Source organism: Aythya fuligula, chromosome 11 (assembly GCF_009819795.1).
Source record: "Aythya fuligula isolate bAytFul2 chromosome 11, bAytFul2.pri, whole genome shotgun sequence".
Taxonomy (NCBI): Eukaryota; Metazoa; Chordata; class Aves; order Anseriformes; family Anatidae; genus Aythya; species Aythya fuligula.
In genome coordinates this window covers 5993849-6021360 of record NC_045569.1, presented here as the reverse complement: position 1 = coordinate 6021360, position 27512 = coordinate 5993849, and the positions used below count along the sequence as shown (strand labels likewise).

The 27512-nt window shown below is 40.5% G+C and overlaps 1 protein-coding gene across 1 annotated transcript; it reads right to left on the bottom strand.

Annotated features, from left to right (window-relative positions):
• Positions 1 to 5959: 5959 nt before the first annotated feature.
• On the bottom strand, positions 5960 to 7249 carry GCNT3 (glucosaminyl (N-acetyl) transferase 3, mucin type). The gene has a single exon (XM_032195220.1). It carries the CDS (start codon positions 7247 to 7249, stop codon positions 5960 to 5962), a length of 1290 nt encoding a protein of 429 aa, XP_032051111.1.
• Positions 7250 to 27512: the final 20263 nt, after the last annotated feature.

Below are 27512 nucleotides of genomic sequence, written 5' to 3'. Positions count from 1 at the left end.
CAGCACAGTTCTCAGCTCTAACCACATTTCTGGGATGGTGTTTGTCCAGGCCCCTGATCTGCTGTTTCTGTGGAGGCTATTTCAGTTCACTGATGGAGAGTGGGACAAAGAGAAGGTAAAGGGCTTTGGTGCCAGTATTCTTCCTGCTTTTTATTACTGTACTCTTCTTCATACCTTTCTGGCCGTTTGCTGTTTCCTGTGTTTGAATTTCTGCTAATCCCTCCATGTTCATATGATTGATGTGCTTTGTGATCTCAGCAGATTGGTTGAACCTTTACCTTAAAGTATTAACTGAACATTTGTTGTACTAAGCTATATTAATGTCCAGTGGAAGACAAACTATCTCACTGGCTACAGCATCGGTTTGCTTGCTGCTACCTGTTCGGTTCATCCTGTTGTTACAGATTTGTTTGCTTATTTGTTGTTTTTTGTCAATTTATTTTATAAAGGTTACAGTGACTTCCACCTAGTGGAGAAAAAGCAAAAGATACCTTTGCATCTTGACCTTGAGCTCCAGTGGATGTTTTTATTTAGAAAGAAACAAAGAAAAAAAAAGTGAGAAAAAGGAAATAAATCCATAAACAGAAGTGGCTATGGGTCACTGCCTGTGTAAGCAGGGCTTCTATGAGAAAAAGGGATTATGTTAATTTCTAAAGTGCATAAAACCGGATGTTAGCTAAAGCAAGCTGTTTACTCAGTCAGGGATGTTATGAAAGACAAATCAAGGAAGAACAGTAAGTACTGAGCAGGAAGGATTTATGACAAATTTCAAGAAGACAAGTTTAGTCAGGGTCATTTTATAATGTGACACAATGACTATTAGGTACAATGAAGTAGATAAGAGGTACGGCCAATACATGGATATTTGCTTTTGAGGATCCTCAGTGGCACAGGAAGTAATATTTCAGTTACAGTCCTAGTGACTTGGTTTTGGTTTTCAGTGCTCTAAAAGTTCCTGGAGGAAATGTTTAGGGAAAAAAAAAAAAAAAGAAGACAAGTAGGAGTATGGTAAAGAACATGTTAACTTCAGTAAGACAGTACTGGGAGATCTGGACTTCAGCCTCAATGATTTAGAATGATTTAGAATCCTTCATTAGGAAAATAGCTTTGCTCAGAGACAAATCTACTGTATAAATTAGACATATTATGGTATAGTAATCGATGGCTGAATCAACTTTATTTACAATAGAAAATATTTTACCAATATTTTGCTTCTATAGGTCGTGTTTGCTTCTATTTTTTTTCTTCAGAATTTATTACCTGTTCTACTCTGAATTTATTTCCATTGACCCATTTCTTTGTTACAGAACGCTTAAGAGAAGACCATATAAAATATGAAAGAAATGCAAAGCAAGAAGGAAGTAGACCCTCCTGAATATAGTTAAGAAGAGCTGTTTACGGACCTTCTGTTTAAATATGTATTACGCCAGTTTTAGTTCACATTTAGGTTGTTCTTGTAAAAAGAAAGTGACAAAAAACTTGGGTTAATACCAGGTGTGTATAAAAAGAATACATCTGTTACTAGACATCAGAATTACAGTTTCACCTTCCTCCTGTGAGTATCTTGAAAGGCAAATGGCAATTTGCAACATACTTCCTCCTTAAACAACTGGTGGTTTATTTAAAAATCAGGTTGTTAGTTACCAACAGACGCGTCGTAAGTAGATGTTTCATACTCTAACTAGACCAAGTTAACAGTACTATTTCTGATATGATTATATTTCTAATTTAGATAGCCAAGGATTTTATTGATTAAGTTCATATGGCATTTAACCTATTTTTTTTAAAGACAGACCTGTATTCTGGATATGCCACTACTACTTTGGGCTAGGGTTTGTCCTACTCTATTTCAAGTTTATTCTTTTTTTGGTTCTGCAACTAATCTTGCCAAGATGCATCATTTCTTTGTACCCCATCACTGATTTTTCATGATGCTATTTATTTTATTTCTGAGATACTTCAAGATCTCCAGAATACACAGTTCCATATGGGTGTTGAGTGATATTTTTTATTGTCATTTGTAATGATAAGGAGACATATAAATAATTTTTTTTTCCTGTATCACTGCTTTGACATATGACTGAACTCATAAATATGACATTTCTAATGTCTTTGGAAAAGGAAATGCTGTGAACATTCCTCTGTCAGAATCTTATTATCTTAGTACAAGTTCTGTATTTGGGAGTAGCCTCATGTTCCTCCAGAAGAAATTAGGTCACTACTGAAAGGAGAAGGGTGAGTTGAAAATAAATTTGCACAAGATATGCCTTTGTTTTTGGAACCAAATTATCTGAGATAAATTGTGAGTAATCCAAAATTCTGAATGCTGTTGGTGATGGTAAAATAGTATAATCATGTTGGAAAAATAAATATTTTGTCAGAGACTCCATACAGCCCGTGAGGTGTCAAATGAGAGTCCAGCTACTCACTGTTTCCACCCCTGTTTCTGTCTAACTGACCAAACACACCAATGACAGTCAATTGCCTCAAAATATTATGGCATAAGCCATAAATAAAGGCTTGGGAGCAAAGCCTCACAATAGAAATAGAAAAGAATGAGTTAGAAATTCATGAGAACCAACTTTTCAAGTTAGACATGTTTAAATAAAACCCAAACTTTTTGGTGGGTTGGGCAGATGGACTGTATTTAAAGGCTAAATATACTTTAAAACCCTTTTGATGTAATTACCTTTCATTCATTTTTGTTACTCTGTAAGGCATTGCTTTTATGATGTAATAGGTGTATGTTTACAGCACAAAAATATTTTGTGTATGTGGCTTGACTAGTTCCCTGAGAAGAGGTAAAACTTCCGTATATATGCTGGTTCCACTTAGGCCTTCGTATTTAATGGGCAAGCTCTTTCAATTGTTGACAAATGTTGAATTATCTGTTTCCCTTTCTAACCAGGAAGAACATAGATTGTAATAAGTAACATTAAGATAACATTAACATTAACGTAAGAAGGCCAACAGCATCCTGGCTTGCATAAGAAACAGTGTGACCAGCAGGGCTAGGGAAGTGATCGTCCCCCTGTACTCGGCTCTGGTGAGGCCGCACCTCGAGTACTGTGTTCAGTTTTGGGCCCCTCGCTACAAGAAGGACATCGAGGTGCTTGAGCGGGTCCAGAGAAGGGCGACAAAGCTGGTGAGAGGTCTGGAGAACAAGTCCTACGAAGAATGGCTGAGGGAGCTGGGCTTGTTCAGCCTGGAGAAAAGGAGGCTCGGTGCGCCCTTATTGCTCTCTACAGATACCTTAAAGGAGGCTGTAGCGAGGTGGGGGTTGGTCTGTTCTCCCACGTGCCTGGGGACAGGACGAGGGGGAAATGGGCTTAAGTTGAGCCAGGGGTATTTTAGGTTGGATGTTAGGAAGAACTTCTTTACCGAAAGGGTTGTGAGGCATTGGAACAGGCTGCCCAGGGAAGTGGTGGAGTCACCATCCCTGGAAGTCTTCAAAAGAGGTTTAGATGTGGAGCTTAGGGATATGGTTTAGTGGGGATTGTTAGCGTTAGGTCAGAGGTTGGACTCGATGATCTTGAGGTCTCTTCCAACCTAGAAATTCTGTGATTCTGTGATTAAAAGAGAAGTTATTGTGACTCTGCCAAGAGACTTACTGTGGAACTGATCTGAAGTGGCTTATTTTGTATTTTTCAAATCTAGGTTCTTGTTGCTCTCTCTCCATCTCAAGTGGTTTTTTGTTTGTTTGTTTGTTTGTTTTTGTTTTTTGTTTTTTTTTTTGGTCAGGTCAGTCTCTGTCAATAGATAAAACATCTACTGTTATTTAGTCTGTACAAGCAATACTTCGCATTTCTGAGAGAAGAAAACCAAATAAGTTACACATATTTACAGACTGACAGGGATAAAAATTACTGTAACGAATCTGTAAGTAACCTGTGAGTATAAATCTTTCTTTGCAAAATACTTCAGATGTCGATTCCTTGGGAATCTGTCACTATTTCAGCCTGAGGTCCCTCCTACCCCAAGCACCCTTTCACTCTTTGTAGGTGCTCCGAAGGTTCTTGGAGAAATACATTTAGTTTTTCTTAGAGACGTTTGATGGATGGAGGGGATTGGTTTTGATAAAATTCCTTAGAATAGACAAGTGAACTGCTTTTTTTTTTTTCTCCACAACTGTGAATGTTTGTTTTCTGTTGTCCAAGGGAAAAAGACAACATACAGACTTCACACAACTACAAACACATTGACCCCACTCTGCCTGATTTAGCCTAGAAATGTGAATGTATCCCAATCCCACCAGTGAGCCAATGGCATTAGTTAACCATGTTAGGTCAATATATATTAATCTACAGTAAAAGAAAGAGCTCCAACTGTCAAAATCAAAATCGGCAGCTATGGCTTAGTAGCAGCCATGTTGGGAAACTTCAGTTCGTGCCCTGAGTTAGCATAGAAATTCTGTTCTAAATGAATGTACTGCAGAGGTGAATATTTGTTATTCAATGCTGAATTGGCTGTTGAAACCATTTTAAGTTTTGCATGCTATTAACAGATTAGCATAAAGCTTAAATCGCTATTGCAGCTGATTTCTATTTACAGTACCTGGAAAAAAAGCTTCCTAGTGGGACCAGTAATACTATTGCTTCATTCAGTCTTTTGGGGTAAATAAATTCCCAATGATAGGTTAGGTATTTGTTTAATTGGCAGCTTGTCTAGCTGATAGTTGTTTTTGTTGTTTTACCTTTAACAATTGCTGTGAAATCAGTGTTGTTTTAAAAATCAGCATTTACAAGGGAATTTATTTTAAAATGTCCAACCAAACTGCAGTGGCACACCTTTTCAGGTCAGTTATCTAATCTCCTCATCCTATTTAAATCAATGTTTTAAATAACTGTGTAGTTTCAGTCATTATTGTAGCAAGCTGTGGAACTGCTTCAGATGTTCTTTGGTTAATGGTTGTTCTCCATGGGAGACTTTGAATTTAAAAGGTAAGAGTGCTTACTGATAAGAAAATTACTAGGCAAAATTGTTGATTGCATAAACAAAACTCTATTAAATCCTCACCACCTTAGGTAGCAGAGCACTGTTGGATCCACAGGAAGTAGCCGGCTTTAATGTGAGGTGGGTAAAGTACACACAGGTGAAATACAGTTCACAGACCTTACAACTTAAAGAAGGTTTAGGAAAAAAAGAGTAAGTCAGGTGTTTTGTTCATCTAAAAGGCCCAACACACTATTGGATGTGGCAATTACATTACTGAGAGCACTCCTTATAATATTCTCTTCTCTGGGAGGACAGATAGAGAGGAAGATGTTAGAAAATGTAGGTTAGCACACAGTTAACTACTTGAGCGTCCCTCCACGTGTATTACAGATGGAGAAGCGGGGTGCAGATTGATGAAATAGTTTAATAGTTTAATGGCTCTGCCTGGGAGCAGTTAGTCCTCCTCAGGTGAATACAGCACACAGAATACTAGGAAGCCACCTATTTCAGTATGTTTGATTTTATTGACAAACCTTTTTTTTTATGGCCAGCAGCTACTGACAGCAGTTAAACAACCCTAGAGTGCCTGAAACAAAAGCAAATTGACGCTGAGCCGAGCGGTGCGGCAGGTGCTAGGAGCTTTACAAAATCCATTGCGTGGCTTCACCTGTGCTCGTGCCGGGGCGCGGGGTCACCCTGGCCTGTGACCTGGCCGTGCTTTTCTAAAACAAAAAGGTGCTCTGGCGTCACTTCTGCCAACAGTCAGTGGATGGGGAACGGGAAAAACACCGGCCCCGCTTCTCTGGGGCGGCCGGGGGGCAGCCGCCGGGGATGCGCGCCCTGCCCGAGGAGACGCCCCCGGGCAGAGGAGGGGGAAAGGCGGGGGGGGGGCTGCGCCCTCCCAGCCCAGCACCCCCCATTCCCCCCCCGGTCCCCGCTTACCCCGGGGCTCCGCCGTTTCTCCTCAGGGGTTTCTCCCGCGGCTCCTCCCCCGCCGCCGGGGCGGTCCATGGCCGGGCTCCCCTCAGAGCCCCGCGGCGCGCAGTGCCCTGTGTCGCAGGTGCTCCTCGAGGCACTGGATGGCGGCATCGTCCACCTGGGGGTCGAATTTGTTGGCCAAGAGGTGGTGCTGCCGGAGCATCCAGGGCACGTCCCCGGCCCCGTAGATGCAGACGGCGCGCTGGTAGCGGCCGGTGCAGGGCGGGTAGGGCGCTCCCTTGCTGGTGTCGCCCTCCAGGTCCTGCCACTTGACCAGGCGGGGCAGGGCGTTCATGTCCGAGAGCTCGAACTTGTCGTTGTGGGGCAGGGCGCCCGGCACGCCGGGCACGCGGGTGAGGGTGGCCCAGACGTGCTCGTCGGGGCTGTAGGTGTCCTTGGCCCACTCGAGGAACCGCAGCACCGTGGGGTCCTCGAAGATGTGCTGCACGAAGGCCCGTGTCACCGCCACGTACGCGCTGCCCGTGAACATGGGCGAGCTGAGCGGCGACGGCTGCTTCTCGGTGGCCGTCCGTGAGATGGCCTCCCCCACTTCGTGGTGGTACTTCCAGCGCAGCTGCTTGTAGGACGATGGCTTCTCGGACTCCATGCTGTTCTGCCCCTGCAGCAGCTGGAGGGCGCGGACCATCTCCGCGTTGGTTTTGATGGGGAAGTCGGTGCCGCAGGTGTTGAGGACGTAGCGCCACGGCACAGGGCTCCGCAGCAGGTCCTGCATGCAGTTGAGGTCAGCCTGCAGGCGTGACCAGGAGGCATAGACCACCCTCTCCAGGTGGCTGGCCACAAAGACATTGGGGAAGCAGGCGGCGATGGCCCTCACGGCCTCCTGGAAGGTGGCTGGGGACTTGCTGTCTACATGGACGCAGTAGACGTTCTGTGGCACATAGATGGACCGCAGGAGCCGCTCGAACATCTCAATTTTGTTGTGGATAACTATGGAGTAGGCAATGGGGAACGCGGCCTCCTCCTCACTCAGCGGGAACTCTAGAAAGCGCCGGGTCTCCTTGAAGCTGCTGCAGTCCTTCGTCATGTTCAGGTACACTTCGGGTGTGAGGGGTACCCTTTTGTTTCTATTCTCCAGGTTGCTGAGGAGTGCCTGCTGGATAGCCTGCTGGTCCCCGCTGACAACCCCCGAGCAGTTGATCCTTCGTCTGGAGGGCAGCTCCAGAGCCTGGCGGAGGTGGTCACGGCAGCGGGGGTGGGCATCACGGCAGGGCCGGGTGACACCGCGCAGTGCCAGGGCAATGACCAGCAGCAGGGAGCCAAGCAGCAGCGCGCCGCGTCGCCGTGCTGCTGGGAGCTTCCCCCTGCACAGCTGCATGCCCCCGCCGCTCCAACACGTGCGGCTCAGGGGCAATGTGCTGCACGGCCACAGCCACCAGCCTGTGCCTCACCTTGCCTCGCCCAGGCTCACCTCCTGGACTTGCTGGAAGGTGCAGTTGCTCAGTCAGCGTTGTCTGTACAGAGTAACCTGACAGCCTGGGTGCAGGGTTCCTGGGAAGGGTGAAGTAGTGGCTGGGTGTTCTCAGCGTAACCACAGGTGAATAAAAGGAAGTCACCTCCCTCCTTGTTGCGTAGCTGTTTGGTTTTTATCAGTACAGGAGGTTCTTGTCTATCTTTTATGTCTGTATATAAAAAGGAAATATTTTATCTTACCCCTGTCCAGTGTACAAAGCAAGGAAAATCCCCCTAGACTGCAATCCTGTGCAACACACTTTAAAAAAAAAAGAAAAAAAAAAGACATTAGTAGATGAGTTTGGATCTATACTGCTTTTCCAGAATTTACATCATGCAAATTTACAGGTCAGGGGAATGAGAGCAACAGCACTGTAGTCTGGAAGCCCAGCTGCAGCATGCTTTCTGCTGATCTGGAGCATTCAGGGCTTTAGCGAAGGATTGCTGCAAAAGAAGTTGGGTAGCTTGGCAAAGTGGAAGTTCTGCTTCCACAGTGGGAGCAGAGGGTGAAGAAAGTGGTCGTGGTTTATGAAAAATTGTCCTCAAAGTGTCCACTTTAATGAGGGAGTAAGAGAATATTGGTGTATCTGTGTGTACTTCCATGTACCTCTTGGCTAAGTATGAACAATTTATCATTTAATACAGAATAGGAGATAACTATTAAAACACACATTGTGCTGTGGTGAACAAAATGTCCCCTAGGTATTGCGGTCATCCTGAACCACTTTGGGGTTTGAACCAAGTGTTGGTACCTTGCTTCTAAAGCAGCACTGGTTTCAATAGTTTAAATGAGTAGAAAGTTCCATTAAAAAAAAAAAAAAAAAAAAAAAAAAAAAAAAAAAAAAAAAAACTGCAAAAGAATTGGACCATTTGTGTAAGACTACTTTGAAAAATAAGATAATAGAATTTGACTTTCCTAGCTGAAAGGAGAAAGGCAGGTTTTCTAAAATACAAGTAAAGCTGAATCTTTATTTGTTTAGGTCTGGATGTATCAAGAAACCAAACACAGAACATGCATCAGGACTGAGAACCAGTAATGTAAGTGTAATTCTACATGGCTTTTATAAAACAGCAGATGTTACATCTCCAATTTCAACACTGAGATTATTGGTTGAATTACAGCTTTAACCGATTTGGGAAGTAATTTTAGATGCCTGCAGATCAGAAATTCCAGTGGGCATTATGAAAGAAACAGATGTGATGTGGTAGACTATTTGCCATACATATATGTCTGTTTTCTTGTGCTAAGTACCAAAGTTAATGTCCCTGGGAGAAAAGGTGTGGGAAATGTAAACAAGACACCCTATGCTCAAATTGCTTTCTCAGGGCATGGAAGAAGTCAGTCCCATGTGTATTTGTTCCTTGCTCCTGCAGTTTGTTTCCAAGTTATCTTCAGCTTGCAGCAGAGAGTGGCTTCACCTGGAGAAAGTATTCCCTGATAATATTTGTTTCACTTGGTGTGGCTTCTGCCTATCCATGCAGCACTTCCCCTTCAGGTCATCTGTGCTAGGCTGTATCCTTGCAATGTTGTGTAGTCCTTGTTGTGCAAGTCCTTGTAGACTTGGGGGTTTTCTTTATCTGAAGTGGTCGCGGAATCATAGAAAGGTTTGGGTTGGAAGCGACCTTAAAGATAATCTATTTCACCCCCCCCTGCCATGGGAGGGGAAGGAGGAAGGATGACACATTAAATATGCCTTTCTATTGATTCTGAATTGTAATTTCAGTATGCAAACATCCTCTTTTGCACAGCCACTACTTGTGGACTAGGAAACGAGCATATTGCATACATTGTAAATAATCTCTCCTACTTTAAAGTTCCAGCTTATCTCTATGTGTTATATCATTTAGTGTTGTGGCATTGAGTGAAATCCTCAAACTTTTAGTCCCACAGGAAATGCTGAATAAGTGACGACTCCACATGAGAGTTCTTGGATGGGTTTTCATATTTAATTCCAGTTATGAGCATTTTTGTGTTTCATTTTGGTGAAAATTATGGTTTTGTGATTCAGAATGCAGTGGTGTCTCTTACAAAAGTGTTTTTCAGGAATTTGAAAATAAACTGTAACTCTTTAATCACATTTTTACATGAAGACAGCTGTACTTCTTTGTTAAAAGCCAACAATAGGTAAATCTAACCTGAGACTTGAAAAATGTATTTTTAGTATTCTCATCAATAATCTTAAGGCTAACGGTGTATTTGGTCTCTGAACAGTGTTAAAAGCCTAATAAATAAATCCCCAAACTTTATTCTTAAAGGTGCATGAAAAGTTAATTAAATAACATGAATTAAATAACATTACCATTGTGTTAAATCTTTGTGCAAAGCTGCTTTTTACCAGGAAACAAATAGTAGCCTACACAACATAATACTTTGTTGGTAAAGTCCAAGATATAAGAAATTGTTTTCACCCTAAATAGGAATTAAAACCATTAATATTTATTTGTTTTTTTTAAACCCATTAATATTTGTACTCTTTAACTGAAACTTCCAAAATGCTTCAGTCTAAACTGTGGGCTCAAAAAAAAAAGGGGGGGGAAGGGGCTTTGGTTTTATTTAATGATTATGTATGTTTCCTTCCTTCTGAGTTGAAAAGTGACTGTTGAAAAGTGAGTTTAAAACAACTGTCCTAGGATAAGGATACTATAATGCAATAGCATGGCAAGGATACTGTACTGTAGTACAAGCAATGTCTATTAGGTAACCTGCAGCCACATGATTATTGACATAAAGAGAACAGTAGCCTGTAGATATGGAAGAGGATGATTTAGCTGTATTAAATAATAAAATAACACCTTTAGTTAATAAATAAATAGAGAAGGAAAAAATGGAGCTGACTCAGGACTTCGAGGAATTAGCCTGAAGTGATGATAATTACAACATATAATGAAAGAATTTTTATATATGTAGATATAGTGTCAGTTGCTTCAGTATAACTTCTAAGAAGTACGTGGGAATACCAAATTCTGTTAACCTAATAAACAGGTAATCTGAGTCCGAGCTTGTTAATGCTACAAAAAAGTCTTGCATGTTATACGCCATTACTTGTGTGGACTGAGTTTTGTTTTTAGCTTCGTGGTCACAAAAGGCACAACGGTACTTTTTTAAGTTAGAATCTGTGCACTCTGTAACAGACTGGCTTGCAGTGTTTTTGAAGGACTCCACTTCTAAACTGTAATGCCTCTTTTAAACTACCAAGGCATTGTTGTCTTTATCTGTCAAGGCTGTCTGTAGAGGTGGGCCTTCATCCAAAGTGCCATTTCTTTGCAGGGCCACACTTTCTAGCCTGAAAGAAGTGGGCACCCAGCTGGTTTCCACATCAGTTTACGTTGTGCTCTGTCCTACAGAGCAGCTTACTAAGTTGCTGCCCAATGAGACTGAGAAGAAGGCTTGCAGGCCTCTCTGGTTGGCTACTTCTTCCTTTTTTTTCTTTTTCCCTCACCTTTGTGGTAATGGTGTCCTGCTCACTGATCCCAACCTTCTCTGGCTCTGAGCTGTCTAGCTGAGATGTTCAAAGCTACTTGCTAGATACTTGCAGAAAAGCAGTTATGAGTAATTACAGCACTTTCTTTTTCATTGTTTTGGGGGGGGGGGATTTTGTCAGAATGTGTCTATTTAGCAGCTATGTACAGCATCCAAGCTAGAAGAAACAAAAGGATTCCTCTCTCTTCTTCATATAACCTACAGAAATTAATCTGTAGTCAGAATCAGTATCGTCCACGAAATGGCCTGTCGCTGAGGCAGATTCAGTACTTCCTTTGGCCCAGAAAATTGCTACCTCCTATGAAAAAAGTTTACCAATTCATACAGTGTTGACAACCTGGACAAAATTATTCACTTTTGTGTGTGTGTGTGTGTGGTCGATTCATTTCAGTGCTTCTGGTTGACTTACAGCTCTCTGAAAACTAATGGTGGGGCGGGCTACAGAACAAGTGTTTGACTGGAGGACGAAAAAGTCACTAAGTTCCTCTTTGCATAATGTCTTTTCCTTGCATCTGACCTTCAGTCAACAGAAATACCTCATGGATATCTACAGAGGGATGGACTGTTAGAAGTTCTCCTGGAGCTCAGAGGGATGAATTAGTCATCGCAAGTGACAGTGTACTAAAGGATACCAGGAAGTTAGTTAGCTTTGTGCCCTTGAGTAGCAGGTAGGCTGCCAGCTGCACTCCCACTCCCCTTCCTCAAATGGTCAGAGGGAGAAAATAAGATGGAGAAGATTGTGGGTTGAGCTAAAGACCATGAGCTCACTTACAAATCACAATTACAGGCAGAAAAGACTTGACTTGGGGAAAATTGGTTTACTTTATTGCCAGTTAAAATAGATTTGGATGAAGAGAAGAGACTAAAACTAAAACACCTTCCCCCCATCCCACCCACTTTTTCCCAGGCTCAGCTTGAATCCTTCATTCCCAAATCTGTCTCCCCAGGGAGAGCTCAGGGAGCTGGGAAAACAAGGGTTGTGGTAAGTTCACATCAGCTCCCCTCTACCTCTTTTCCTCCTCGTGCTTGTTCCCTGCTCCAGTGCGGGCCCTTCCCAGGGGCTGCAGTCCTTTGTGAACTGCTGTAGCGTGGGTCTTCTCCATGGGCTTCAGTCCTTCGGGATAAGCCTGCTCCACAGTCAGCAGTTTCTGCTGCAAAGCCTGCTCCTGCCTGGGCCTCTCTCCCTCCCCAGGCTGCAGCTTCATCCAGAGGATACCCACGGGTTCGGCAAGTGGTCCTCCGTGAGCTGCAGGGAAATGCCTGCTCTGCTCCCTGAAGCAGCTCTCCTCCCTCCTTCACTGGCCTTGGTGTTCACAGTGTTGTTTCTCACTCTTCCCTCTCTGCCCCTATTCCTCGCTCACACGCTACTGAGCAGTTTGTGTGTATGTGTGTGTGTGTGTGTTTGTCCCCCTTCTTTTTTCCTTTTTTTCTCCTCTTATTTTGTTTTTTCCCTTTTCCTTTTCCCAGAGGTGCCACCAGTTTCACTGACTGGCTCAGCTTTTTCTGCCTGGCATGGGACAGCCCTGGGTATGTTATCTAGGCCCCATCCGCCTCCTTTCCAAAACATTGCCACCTAAAACCAATACATTACCCTTTGTTTGTAAATTGATCCTCTTGTACTAATGGCTGGGAGGGAGCTAGGGAGAGGGCAGAGATCAGTGATAAAGGCATGACTTATATAAGGAAAAGGTTGTGAATATTTTTATTGTTCTTGTCTTCCCCTTATTCCTCTTCCCACCCTCAGCTGACTATGTATTTGCAAAGAGAGGCTGATGGCTCTTGTTATCTTGGTGTGTGATGGTATGTTTCACAGCTGTAAGATGACTTATGATATAGTTAACTTGTTGAAGACAAGTATGTGATAATCCATACTGACACATAACACACCACCTAAAACATAAAGATCAGCGTGCTGTTTCTCTCAGAGTTGTATGGACTAATTATGTGACAAGTGTTTGCCTGCTTGAAGACTGAAAAATGATTTTGCAGACCCACCTAAAAATCCTTAAGGCTGGTTCTGATATTGCAGTAACTTTAGTTAGGTAATGAAGTGTCATTAAACAAAATTAATGATATTCCCACTGACTGTTACTTGAGCAAAATTGTTCCTAAATGTACTCCATGCATAATTTGCTGTTAAGTAATTGTGTTAGAATATAGTAGTTGTTCTATTGTGAAGTGCTGCATTCCACTTTCTTTGTGTGTTGGCATAAGGGAATTTGCTTATTTATGTCATCTAGAAATGGACATTTTCTAAAAGGACTGGTTTTTTATTTAATCAGTGCTTCCTTTGAAAAAATGCTAATAAGAAATCAATTTTCTATTTTATTGGCTATTCAAACCTTTTTTCTTTTTTTACTCACTGCGCTGTTCTGATATTTTATTTACAAAATCATGGAATCGTTCTTGGACTACAGTTTCAAGGCTTAAAGTTTTAAAATTACTGACAGGTTTTTGAAAAACCAGATGATAACCCTCCCAGTGCTTGTCTTTGGAGAGCAAAAGTTCGGTGTTCTTTTTCTCTTGATTCTGGCACATCTTGCTTTTCTGTGAGTGAGTGAAAAAGTGAGCAAGGAAGTCCTTTGGTATAAAAGTAAATCTAGTAAAGCTTATGTAAATATGTAAGTATTATATGCGTATGCTTTACTATGTTGTAGACTTCAACATGACATTTGAATGGTCTTATGCAGGTTTTGCTTTTTGAAATTCAAACCTGTCATTACAAATCTTAGCTTGTGTTTTCTTTTTGTTTTTCTTGACTGAATTACATGGCTCAGTCCTTTATTCTCTAACATGCCCATCTGTATTTTTAGTAGCTACTAATACTGCATCCACAGTCGCATCATCTTTGGTTGTTTTGAAGACGAATTAATGATTAACTCAATCTGAGGAAACTGGTAGATGTCAATTTTTAAGAGATTGAAATCCATTTTTAAAAAAATTGACATCAATTTTAGATGTCAATTTTTAAGCTTTACTGCAGGTTTTTGATGCTTAGCATGAAAGCACATGCAATACTTCTGACTCAGTCACTACATGGATATAAGTCAGAGCATGAAAAAGCAACATAAACTAAGTAAAAATCAAAATGCAGACACCCTTATAAGATGGCTAACAGTTTCTGTTTTGTAACTCAGCACTGCAGATGTTGATCATTTTACAGTTACAGGTTCAATGCCCCACTGTTTTTGGACCTCTGCGGAAATCTTACTGGAGGCGAAGAATTTTTGCTTTCATCCAAGGCAAAATAGTTGGATTGTATGGAATAACAGTGAGTTTGGCTTTGAAGTAAGATTAAGCAGGTAGTTATAATCAACATATAATCAGCAGAATATTTCCTGTTAGCTTAAGGTTTAATCAAAAACTGAACTGTCATGATAAGGTATTATCCTAAATCACACTGTGTATAATACAGCAAAATAGGGGGGAAAGTCACTACTCACCATATGCACATTGCTGAAGAGACAGGGAAATAGTGGGAAGATGCTGGTAAAAGTGTTTAAAAATAAATCCTTTAAACAACTTTTAAAACAATCACTATTTCTGACTGTGGTGTCTAGCACTGGAAGTTGGTCCTGCGGGGCAAAAAAAAAGAACCTGTTTTTTTCCCGAAGGGCATAACACAAGGAAAACACAGTGATACTGGGGATAATAAATACATTATCTCATGCCTCATTGTTTTTAGAAAAGGATTGCTTCATACAGTGTAGGAAATATAAACAAAACAGCAAACAAAACTCTCTTAGATAGAAGATAAAGGCATTCAGAGACATAGGAATAAAGAATCAAAAAGAAGGAAAAATAATTTTGTAAGTTTCTCGCAATGAAGAAACCATGATAACTAACCTATTGAAGAGACTATTTCTTAATAAAGGATAAAGGAGTTCCTGAACAAGACAGAAGTGTTACAGAGGGAGTTTGATAATCATAGAATAGTCATATAAGTCTGTTAACTTGGTCCCTTGCTTTGTTGGCAACTAAATAGTACTTTGAACTTCTTCTGTGATAAAACTGTGTGATGTTGTAAACATCATGGTATCGATGTACAGAATGAGGGTTAGTACATGGACTGTGTCCAAAGTTTTTGTTAATGCAATATATTTTCTTTATATCTCTGTGGCTGCCCAGAAACACATCTGAATATGCTTAGTGCTACACAAGGAGTTTGTCCAGTTGTTGAATAGGGTCACATGTCTTGGGCTTAGTGAGTTCAGCAAATTTTACTTGAATGTCTTTTGAAATGATGCAGAGCAATTCTTCCATTCGCACTCAGGAAATATAGTGTAAGCAAAGCTGCAAGAGAAATCAGCAAGGGAAAGGTGATTGTCAGCTGGAACTGGTATGGGCTATTCACTTGCTACAGAGGTTACTGCAGTGTGCTGTACTTAGAGCTGTTCTGCAAAGAGATGCAAACATTTCGGAGGAGCTTGAGTACCCCTGCCTCCTGCTACACAGGAACTATCAACCATAAAATTGATAGGCAGTGGGGGGAATGCAGTTGTAGGAGAGTGTTGTGCTACTTTTTTGTTATTTCAGGTGATCTATTTGCTTCCCATAAAGCTTTTTTATACTCACCCCTTTAAAAATTTCCTGTATATTCGGTGTACTTATTTCCTCTCTGTTCAGTGGTGATAGTGTTAGAGACCAACACACAAAGCAGTACCAATAAATCTGAGCTAAGGCACATGAATCCAAGAACTCTTTTAAACTGAAGACAGGTGGTGGAGGGCAGAGGATGAATGGAGAAATTTGTTTGCATTTTACTTTAAACAGCAATAAATTCACTAGCTTAAGCCTGAACCTCTTAGTTCTGGCTTGCTCAGTCATTAGTTAGCTAAAAAACATGTGGTGTCCTGACTCTGCTTGTTGAAACAGTTCATGTATGTGAGTGAGAATTTCAGTGCTTAGGCATTTCTGCTGGTTTTTGGATCACGTTAATACGTCTAGTGTGAGCAATGAATAGTATTTCCAGGTCATTTCACTCATCTATTTCCAACAATTGTGCTGTTGTCATGATTAGCAATGAATCACTTTCTCTCTGGACTGCATCCTGGTCAGTAAGTCCTACTTTAGAGCCAAGATCTTTAAGGTTATTAAATAACAATATTTATTCCAATAAATATCTGCAGCTCTAGTTATTAGGTAGCTTGCTGAAAAGTGAGATAAATACTGTAAGATTTTTTTTTCAGTAAAAGAATTGATTCTTATGAGTTAACCGAGCTTGCTCATTAACGTCTTTGTCACAAGTGAGATGAAGCTTTGCAGACTGTTTCAGAAAAGAGCTGCTAAAATAGATTTTAAAGCAGTACTCCCCACACCCTGCTTTTTTCCCCAGAATGATTCCTGAGGAATGTATGTAAACAAACAAACAAAAAACAACAACAACAAAAAAACCTTTAGGTTTGAAAGAAGCATTTTGCAGTATGTAAGCACATAAAAGATGAGAATGTTTGGGACTCTTTATGACTAATCATACAGCAATTCTTGGGCAATGTAGGCTGAGTTCATCCAAGGTGGTGAGTTTGAATTATTTTTTTTGGTGGTTAGTCCAAAACCAACAGAGAACCACCACCACCACCATCCTTTGCACAGGTATGTTTTAGCAAACAATAGATCACGGACTGAAACAACGTGTTCAGTAAGAGTACTAACGTTCCTTTATTTCAGGAAGGTTATGGTTCGTGATCTAGGAAGTACTTGAAAATAGCATAGCAGAAAGGGCTGCAGTGTTCTGTACTTAAAATGGAGAGATCCTAGCACTGATGTGTAAATACTGACTGATGCTGTGACTTGATGCCCTCTGCCATGCCACTGCAGAACAGAATAGCTAAAATATTGATATCCTTGTCCATGTGCAGCTGACACACAGTATTAGCCACTGGAAAAGCTAGTGGACAAGAGGGAAGGGAGAATGTGTGTCATCAGTACCCCTTTTTTCAAATATACCTCAGGTCCAGAAGGATGTCCTGACCACAAGCCCCTTTCCCAGGAGATAAGCAGTAAATGCTTTCCATGACTAGAAGAAATGTCACAGGCATGTATTAGAGATTCTGTTATTGAGAGAGACGTCCTCTGAAGGTAGGACTTCTGCACTAGGATTTTTGTAGCACTTAAAATCCAGTGACCTTCCAGTAAAAAGAGCAATGAATTCCCATGGGGATGTGTGTGAGGACACAAGTCTAGCTGTCCCAGTCTCATGTCTGTGACGTTACCAGGTGTTTAGAGGAACATAATGCAAGTATTGTGGTTCTTCTGGGGCATGCTCTCCTAGTTTTCAATTCAGGGAGTTTCTGAGATGGGGATGGCATTCCTGTGTTTAATCTCACAATATGTACATTGCTTGAAACAATTTACTTAGCTCTAGAGGTGCCAAACCCACAGCAAGGCACTAAACCCATAACAAAACTAAACAGTGTCAGAAATCTATGGAGCTTTCTCAGTAAGGCTGAGCATGAGATTTTCCTAAGCAGAATTCTAATTTCCTTTCTTTCCTTCATACAGGGATCATTGTAAATTACTTGCCCAAATGCTTAGGGATTACCTGAACATCATCAGTGTTCTGTGTGCTACTGATTTTAAAACTGCAGATGTGCTCACAAGACTTAGGTGGAGTGACAAGTTACAAGTGTATTTACAAAAAAAACACCTGCAAAGTGTGTTTTTGCTATTTTACAACTCCTTCTTTAACTTTTTTTTTTAGTGTAAGAAATAGTGGAAAATCTTAAAAAAAATAATAATAATAATAGTGCAAACTTAAAAAAAGAAGTTTTCAGATGTTCCAATAAAATATTCTTGAAGCGTATCACACTTGTTTGCAATTCCTAGATATTTCTGAGTAATTGCAGCATTATTTGCTTTTCCTTTCAACGTCAGGATCCACAGAAAGTTGGTGGTGTGGGTGGATTTCTCTGCAACCCCCAACACCAAGTGGATGGGCTGAAGGCTGAGACTAACTTCGACAAAGACCCCTTTGAAGTAAATGTTGCATTTCCTATTTTAGCTTTATCATCAGGCGTTCTGTCACCCAGCTGAGTTAGGGAATCTGGCAGATCAGGTACATATTGCAGGATCTACTGCTAATACATTTCTGCCCCTAACTCATATTTCTAATTAAACCAAAGTTAATTTATAGCTTAGGGAACTAGCTACCTTCCTTGAACTAGACCTGTTCTTCAGCTGTAGGTGAAGAGTTCAACTGTAGCTGAAATACTTTTATTGTTTCTGGTAGATGATTCAAATAATGAGCGTGAGGCATTCTGCCAATTGCTAATTCTGGACTTCAGTTAAATAATTTATTTTGTATACATATAAATATACTTAACATAAAGGTAATAGGCCTCTCAGAACAGTGTCAGATGTAATAGTCAATAATATTACACTCTGTCATGATGAAAAAGCTGTGTGTGTCTGATTAGTTTATATAAATGTAATCTAGGTATTCGCTACGTTCCTTTGTAACCTGTAAAGGTTTTCCAATATGCTGCTGAATGTTGTGAACACAAAAGTATTATGAGAGAGAACTTGCAACTATAATCAACAAATCCTGTTTTGTCTCTCAATAAATATTTTAACTTAGACACTGCCTCGCACGTACAAGTACCGTACAACGTATTGTTTGTTACGTTTTGGCATGCCTGTGGATATCCTTGAATTTTCTCCTGCACCTAGGTACTACTTTTTCTCTATATGTGCACTCCCATCTCTCCAAAGCTCTATCCTACTGTGACTCAGGACTCTAGCTTGCTTTTAGTGTAGAGCAATTTCTGAGTTTAGGCGTTATGTCTACTGAAAACAAAATGAAAACCAAGTTTCAAGAGGAAAAAAAGAAGAAAGGATCCCTAAAATAATCACTAAGATCAGCACTGCTGGCTAGGGAGGAAGAACAGCTTTGTGTTCTTTTCAAAACTCTTATGAAATGCTGCAGGTTCTGGGTGGATTATTTGCTTTGGGCAGCCCCATTTTTGACACAAATGCAAATTTTGAAACAAATTACAAAATATATGACTTTTTTTTTTTTTTTCAAATTAAAAACTATTGTTGATTGTAAACATGCGGTTCAGGTAAAAGCAGGTGTATTTTCTCTTCTACGGATTTGTGATTCATTCTCTGAAATGAGTGAGAAGACTGTTTTTTTTGTTGTTTTTGTTTGTTTGTTTGTTTGTTTGTTTTTTGTCACTGTGCAGAATCATAAATTATTGCTGAACAAGTTTTTTTTTGTTTTAAACTATGTGAATGTAATGTTCTAGGGAAAGAGCCTGCTTGGCAGTGATACAATAACTTGGTGGTCTCTGTTTTCTAAAGAACACCATAGCTTTTAGCATAGCACTTAGCTGGACAAAATAAGCCCACTCACACCTTTGTTAGATGATGAAGGAAGTTCTTCACTCGGAGGTGAGGCACTGGACCAGGTTGCCCAGAGAAGCTGTGGATGCCCCATCCTTGGAGGAAGTGTTCAAGATCAGGTTGGGGGAGGTCCTGAGTAACCTGATGCAGAGAGTGGCATCAGACAAATCAAACTTCCCTTCAAGATTTTTTTTTTTTAATTTTTATTAAATAGCAATCTTTTGGATTAAAATAAAACAGAAAAGGTTCTAAGGGTGGGGAGGGTGGGGTAGATAAGAGAAGCTTTTCAACTGCTGCCTCTGAAGTCTGTGTGGATAGCAGTTAACATTCCGTATTTATGACCAGCAAAACACAAGTGTGCAGAAACACTGGGTTAAAGTCTGAAATTCTAGCAGTTATTGTCAGTGTTGCATGTGTTTGCTGTTGTTATGCTGAATGCTTTTCAGATTATCTATTTTTTTAAAGCTGTATTCTCTGACCATGCTCTGCTCTAATTAGAGTGACATAAATTTTGATCATGCCAACTTCTGATTAGGTATCCTCCAAATCTCAAAGAATGCTATTTTGGAAGCTAGATTTTGAGGCAAAATGAAGGACTTCTTCTCAAAATAGAGACAAGGTGCAACTTGGGTGCAATTTGTATGTAATATTCCGTTATTCTTCCAGTGCTATTCCCCTCTATAACAATAAACAGATGAGGGAAGCAAAAAGACAAGAGACTATTTCAGCCTTTGGGAAAGACAGGGATGGTCAGAGAGCTAACCTGAGATTTTGGGAGTAAAATTAATTTTCAAGTTTAGCCGTGGCAAAAGGCAATGCCATTTGATTCTTGATACTTCATTGTTACAGTCCTTTTGTGGAATTGATTTTGTCTCCCAGGGGTTTTCTGAAGTTAAATATTTTCACTGTGTAACCTCTGTTACAGTATGAGCTGTTGTGTGAGCACCTCAGCCTCAGTTATGAAGACAATCTTCATCACCTAGATCAGCACTTCGGCTCACTCATGGCACCTGGAGGGATCAGGTCTGTACATGTAAGAGATCTGCTGAAAAATGTGCAGTAATTGTCTTCTCTGAGGGGGACCCATGAACTAAGATGTGCCAGGCATCCAAATTCTCTGGCTCCCTCAGAACCCCTTGTGGTCACTACTATGATGGTCACTACTCTTCTTTCTTTTCAACCTTCTGCCATGCACAAGCCTCCACAGAAATCCCCTCTCTTATCTGGAGTCTCCTTTGCTTTTATGACAGCTGCTTGGCAGTCAACAGATTTATCTTACATGAAATGAAGTTTGATATTTGATATTCTGATAACCTGTGCAGGCGCTGTGCAGATGGGAGGGTGCAGGAGAAGCACGTGGGCCAGAGTGTGGTCTCCATTTGATCCGGAGGCTTCATGTCATTGTGGTTTGACCTGGAGTGGGGGATCATGAAATGCTTTCTGGTACAGCTTGTGCTAGGTTGCAAGATTGAATCACAGCTGCTGCCCAGAATGGCCACAAGTGTCATCCTGCATATGGTGGGGCGTTTGGGGGTAAAGATCTGCTGGCTGGAGGCTGATTTTGAAAGCAACAGTCTGGCACCAAAAGGGAACTGCAACTGTGCCTTCAATAAGGCTATATTACCCTATATTACCCTATTCAGTAGATCTTGCTGAAATGGCTTCACCTCTGTCTTGTAGGAAATGAAGTGTACTGTGTGAGGAAAGTGCCCTAGCAGTACTTTGGGATGAAGATAGTCAAGGAGGTATCTCATAAACTGTAGTATGTTCTTTAGCTTGCTGAAAGTCAACAACATAGGTAACAACTGCATTTATGTGATCTTAAGTCTAGGCTTGGTCTGGCAAAATCTGCATCTTAGCAAACCCTCCAGTGTAAACATGATTTTGCCAGTATAAAAGCTGTGTGATTAAATCAGCCCTGCTTATGGACTAAGGAGGTGGCATAATAGTTCTTTTCAGGATAAACTGCTTCTCGGTACAGGGGTTGGCCAGCAGCTATTTGATTTAGTGATATAGGCCATTCTTTATACAATAGTGGTGACATAGATCACTTGCTATGCTAGAAAAAGGACTTGTAGTATAGAGTGCCCTCAATATTTATTTGCATTGTTTCCTGATCATCCTTAAATGAAAAGGAGATTATTTTCTACTTCACGACATAGTGTGAATGAAAAGAGGCTGCAGCTATTTCTCAACTTTGTACAGTGAATAATGTAGTATCTGTATAGCTGCATTACTCCATTGTATAAATAATTTATGTTGTATATGAAAATGGAATTGGCTCTAACTGAATGATTCCATGCAAGGTCTTGATAAATACGATCTTCCCATTCGCTGAGAAATTAACCAGATGAACAGCTAGTCCAAACCAATTCCCAAGGAGTCACCCCAGATTTGGTTTATGATGGGATAACAACTAGATTCGTTGACACTGTTTCCAGTAAATGTTCTTTTGGTCGGGCTGTATTGAAACCAAGACTGTTGATGGTAATATCATTCTGGTGTTAGCTCGGAATGCAGATATAGTTCAACCTCAGGTCCCTGAGGATAATCAAGCTGCTTGACTACTGTTGGTCTTTCGTTCTATAGCATAGCAGCTGTGTTTGTGTCTGCTGTTAACATTTTTATTAGACACTTCTGCTTAGTGCAGTGCAGGGGAAAGGGCACACTTGCGATCCCTTTTGGGCAGCTTAATTCCTGGTAAATCCTTTGTTACCTTTCTGAGGTGGCCAGTTCTGTATTCCTCTGACAGTCTGGCAGAGTTCTAGGCTTAACTGAGTTACAGAAGCAGAGTAAACGTGTTCAGAGTAGTAAAAGGCTTAGCAGGTACATGCACCTTGTATATCCAGAGAATGTTCTTTTCTGTGGTGGAGGTCACAGGCCTGAATCTCTTGCATCCCATGTGAGCCCCTGATGATATCTTCGAGACATTTTTTAGCTTGGTTTAGGGAGGCCCTGTTATCTCCTGGAGGAATTTGGTGCCATAATGCATGCAGAGTGGGAAGGGTCTTCTCAGTTGTCTTGTTTCAGGTCCTAAGTCAATGCAATAGTCACAGTCTCCTTTCTTTGAAACCTGTTTTCTAACTATGTTCTTCCTCCCAGTTGAATGTGCTCTAGGGATTTCCTTATAGTTCCTGTAGCAGTTCCTGGTCTGTTTCATAGAAGTGTGTTACTCAACATTTTTTTTGTAATGTTCATGTGAAGGGTAGCTATGGCTGGGTGGAGGCTTCTCCTCTGTGAAATGAAGGTGTGTGCTTTCTGTGTGTTATCACAAATACCTGATTAATTAAATAGTCTGTTGACGTCTACTAGCTGATAGAAAAATTTACCTTGTCTACACAACTTATTTTCAATGTTACCTATCAAACACTTTCCTTTTTCATATAGGCTTAAATCCACATTACTCATAACTTTGGTTATGATCTGTTTACTGATGATCATTTAAAAAAAAAAAGAAGTGTTTTGCAGTAAGATACACTTCAGGCTTCTGGTTCTGTTGGTGGTGAGCAAAATAAGCTCAGAACTTCCTCGGCTGTTCATTTAGCCCTGCAGAAGATTTGTTCTTTTATTTATCAGTTTACTTAGTTTGCAATAAGTGGTTCCTGGAACTCTTGATAAATATTAAAAAAAAAAAATGACAAAAATAAAAATCCAGCCATGTTTGACCACCAGGATAGGCACAACTAATGAATAGGAATCATTGCTGCATTGCAATTATGGTTTAACCCAGCAGGCAGCTAAGCACCACACAGCCATTGGTTCGCTCCCTGCCCAACAGCAGGACAGGAGAGGGAAGAGGGGTAACAACAAGTAAAACTTGTGGGCTGAGATAAAGACAGTTTAATTGGAAAGAAAGGAAAGAGAAGAGAAGGAAAAAAATGCACAAAGCAGGTGATGCACAATGCGATTGCCCACCACCTGCTGCCTGATGCCCAGCCTGTCCCTGAGCAGTGCCAGCTCCCCCTGTTGTGTTGCAGAGCAGGACACCACGTGCTGTGGGCCATCCCTTTGGGTCAGCTGTCCTGGGTCTGTCCCTCCCAGCTGCTGGGGCACTCCCAGGCCCCTCACTAGCAGGGCAGCACCAGGAGCAGGAAAGGTCTTGGCTCCGTGCAAGGCTGCTCAGCAACAGCTGGCGTGCTATCAGCATTGTTCTTATCCTGAATCCAAATGCAGCACCACACCAGCCACTAGGAAGGAAATTAACTCTATCTCAGCCAAAAACAGGACTGTAAAACATCTGTCCCACCAGGCTTTCATCAAAATACTTCCGAGGGATGAAATAAGAGGCCATAAAAGAAGAGGTGGGCACACAGTAGAAGCATCTCATGAGTCTGATCTCTTGCAGTAGCAGGTAAAAGACTTATGGAAGTTGTCATAATTCTTTCTAAAACTAAGCAAAATGAATCTTTTTAAGGTACTAAAAGTACCTTAAAAGAGACCAGGGAAAGTGAAAGCTGTTGTTTGACTCTCAGTGCAATATACAATACACTAAATTACTTCACAGTTCTGGAATATGACATAACTTTTAAATGTACTTGTCTTTCTAGCATCCATATAAGGTTGTAAGTACTAACAACTATAATTTTGCTTCCAGACAAGAAATGAGGTGCAGTGACGTTAAGAGACTTGCATTTGTGTTGCTGAGTTGGTCTGCCTAGCAGAAGAGGGAGCTGAATTTAGGCTTCAGAAGTCCACAGGGTGTTTTGGACACCCTGATCTGCAGTGGCCAGTCACTTCCTCCTGTAGCTCTCAGTCATACAGAGCTGTAGCGAGTCAGAGTAATTTCATTGTTCTCTCCTGTGTAAAACAAATTAAGATGTTGAAGAGAATGGCAACTTTGACAATGATATTTTGACAAATCCTAATTACAGGAGATAAGCTTGCTTTCCAGGTTTGTGTTGTCCTGATGTCTCTGAGTGTGTGTTATTGGAGGCAGGGAAGGGGTAGACTCAAGGGGAAGGAAGGGGCTCGGAGAGGTGATGTAGGTTTGCAAATTGCTGAAGTTGTTTCACCATCTAGTGGTGGCTTTAAAAAAAAAACCACAGCCCAATCCTATAACAATATATTGGCAAATAATATATTTAACTTTCTCTTTCAAACAAGTAGCTGTCTTAAGGAGAATGTAAAAGCCTGATCTTGCCCTGAAAGAAGACTAATGTTATGTTCCTGCTTTGTATGCATTTACACCTCTTTTGCAGGTAGCACAGCTCTTAGTTATATCTTCTCACACAGTGTGCTCATAGTTGCAGAGGACTTAGCTTTTCAGGGAAAAAAATAATAATTTTGTGCATGAAATAATGTTCCTTCATAGGTCAAAAGGTGAAGCATTCTCTTTAGAATGGCTTTTAGTATGGCTTTTAAGAGAAGCTGGATTAACATTCTGAAGTGTAAGAATATTTGCTGGACAAAAAGAGCAGTGAAGTAATGTTGTGTATTTCTTCTGTGTAAAATTGCTGATGTGTCTCCATCTGCTCAGGTGACATTCTAGTGGACAGTCGGTTATGAGGAGTAAATACGCTGTCTGGCTCCTGCCACTCAAGGAATCAGCTTAGAAATAATGAGTTACTAATTTATTAAACCAAACACAAAAACGATCCACCCTGAATTCTTTTCTTTTTCTTTTCTTTTCTTTTCTTTTCTTCTTTTTTTTTTTTTTTCTTTTCTTTTTTTTCTTTTCTTTCTTTTCTTTTCTTTTTTTTTTCTTTTCTTTTCTTTTCTTTTTTTTTTTTTTTTTTTCTTTTCTTTTCTTTTCTTTTCTTTTCTTTTCTTTTCTTTTCTTTTCTTTTCTTTTCTTTTCTATTCTTTTCTTTTCTTTTCTATTCTATTCTATTCTATTCTATTCTATTCTATTCTATTCTATTATTTTTTTTCAGCCTGTAGGGTGTCCTTGTTTCCCACTTTCAAATTTCAGATTCAAGGGGGTGGAAATCTTTTAATATTAATACTAAGACTCTTAGACATGATGTCAGCAGTTTAGACTTTAAGAAAAGCACTAAAAATAGTAAGATTCATGTTTAATTTGTGAAAGCAGGAAATGTTGCCCCTGAGAGGGGTGGGGAGGAATCTCAATTTGTATGCATTCATTAACTTGGCTTCTGTAGTTAGGCTTTTTCTTTTATGGTGTTGTTTCTTTCACTGCTGACAGAATTATAAAAACGATTCACAAACCAACTGCTAGCTGAATGCTAAGAGGTGATTTATCATCATAACAATAATTTGCTATTTACAATTTATTACTGCAGTTCTAATATGTAATTCAGATTATTAATACTTTCCTGGATTACTTTGTTTCTGCAGGTAGCTTGAAACTTTTTACATGCTTATTTTTTTGGTAAAATGCTACAGGTGCTAATTTCTTAGTGGTAACGATCTGGAGGATGTTGGAAAGCCACCTGCATGCTAAGCACTGTGATGTTACTGGAATTAGTGATTGTGCTGCTTTGTTGCAATTCCTACGGTTTTGAAAAGATGGTAAGAGGATTTCTGTGTGGAGAATATCGGGTTTGTATCTTGCAAGCAGGTTCTACTTACATGCAGCAAAGTGTACGTCTACTTGTTTTATAGAATTATAAAACCTTTAGGATCACTGCCAGGTGTTAGGCAAATGAAATGCCTTTACAGCTCACTTTGAGGGTAGCAGGACATGGGCATTCTCAAAAATCCACAAAACAACATGAAAGAAGATTTGGAAATAATTTGGCCAGCACTTAGAGATGTGAGCATTTCTTCCAGCTAAGGGATGTCAGCTGTGTAAGGCTGAGAAAGGGAGCCAAGTCATTTCTACTTGAGAGGGAAACGTTTTGTTACAATGCTTTCTCAGGTTAACAGCATACGTGAATCAGTTGCACCTTATAAAGGAGATAACCTTGAAAAGGGGGAAATAGCTGCTTCAAAGGTTATGCTACTTTGTATTGCAACAAGAAAAGTGGATCTACTTTGCTATTAGTGACAGATGTTTGGTAACCACAAAGAAATTTTTCAGGCTGTAATGCATGGAAACTTCTGTTCCATATAAAAAAAAAAAACAAAAACAAAACAAAACCAACCAACCAACCAACCAAAAAAAAACAGGCTAGTCATAATAGCAATGTGTATATATCTATATCTACATCAAAATTTAAGTTTTTGAAGACTTTTTTTTTGTGTGTGGTGTCTTTAGTGAGAGAAGTAAGATTCCTTAAAGTATACATTTATTGGTAAAGAAGAAGGCACACTTACCTCAGTCCAATGTAATGCATGACCTTTCATGTTTGTATTTCACTGTATTATGGGAGGAAGATGGTTCACATTGATACTTCTATGTTTGCTTGTGTTTTTATGATTAAGTTCATTAACTTGTCACAGTTTTCTTTTATGCCCTCATTTGTTCAAATATTTCAAGAAATTTAAGGCTTTTCCTGCAGGTGTGTTGTTGTGTTAATACGCTGAGAAATTTGGAAGTAATAATCACAGTCCTTCCTTCACATTAGAACTAGTCTCATGGAAATCCTCTTTTAAGTGTTGCTAAATTGACTGGTTACAGCTTTTATTTTCCTACATGCACAAGAGTGAGGAACAAGCAAGATCAAAATGGAATCATTTTGACCAATCACTTTTTTAAACCAATCACTTTTTTAAACCCTGAAGTAGCTCAGAAGTGTAATAGCATAATTATTTCATAGTTTCTTGAATTATGATTATTTCACCAGCTGATGGAATATTATCTACAGTTATATATTTGTTCCATCTTCGTATGAATTTAGAATTTGAAATGTTACTGGCCTGAGTGCTTAAGCAAATGAAAATTCTCTTGTTATTTGGAAAATTTCTAGCTGTCAGACTTTAAAATAATTCCTGGTACCAGGACAATGCCTCTCTCTTCACAGAATCACAGAATCATCTACGTTGGAAGAGACCTCTAAGATCACCTAGTCCAACCTCCGACCTAACACTAACAGTCCCCACTAAACCATATCCCTAAGCTCTACATCTAAACGTCTTTTAAAGACCTCCAGGGATGGTGACTCCACCACTTCCCTGGGCAGCCTGTTCCAATGTCTAACAACCCTTTCGGTAAAGAAGTTTTTCCTAAGATCCAACCTAAACCTCCCCTGGTGCAACTTTAGCCCATTCCCCCTCATCCTGTTACCAGGCACGTGGGAGAACAGACCAACTCCCACCTCGCTACAGCCTCCTTTAAGTACCTGTAGAGAGCGATAAGGTCGCCCCTGAGCCTCCTCTTTCTCCAGGCTGAACAAGCCCAGCTCCCCCAGCCGCTCCTCGTAGGACTTGTTCTCCAGGCCCCTCACCAGCTTTGTCGCCCTTC

Excerpts from the sequence above, each read along its gene's own strand:
- GCNT3 (XM_032195220.1), bottom strand. The coding sequence starts at position 7,249 with ATGCAGCTGTGCAGGGGGAAGCTCCCAGCAGCACGGCGACGCGGCGCG.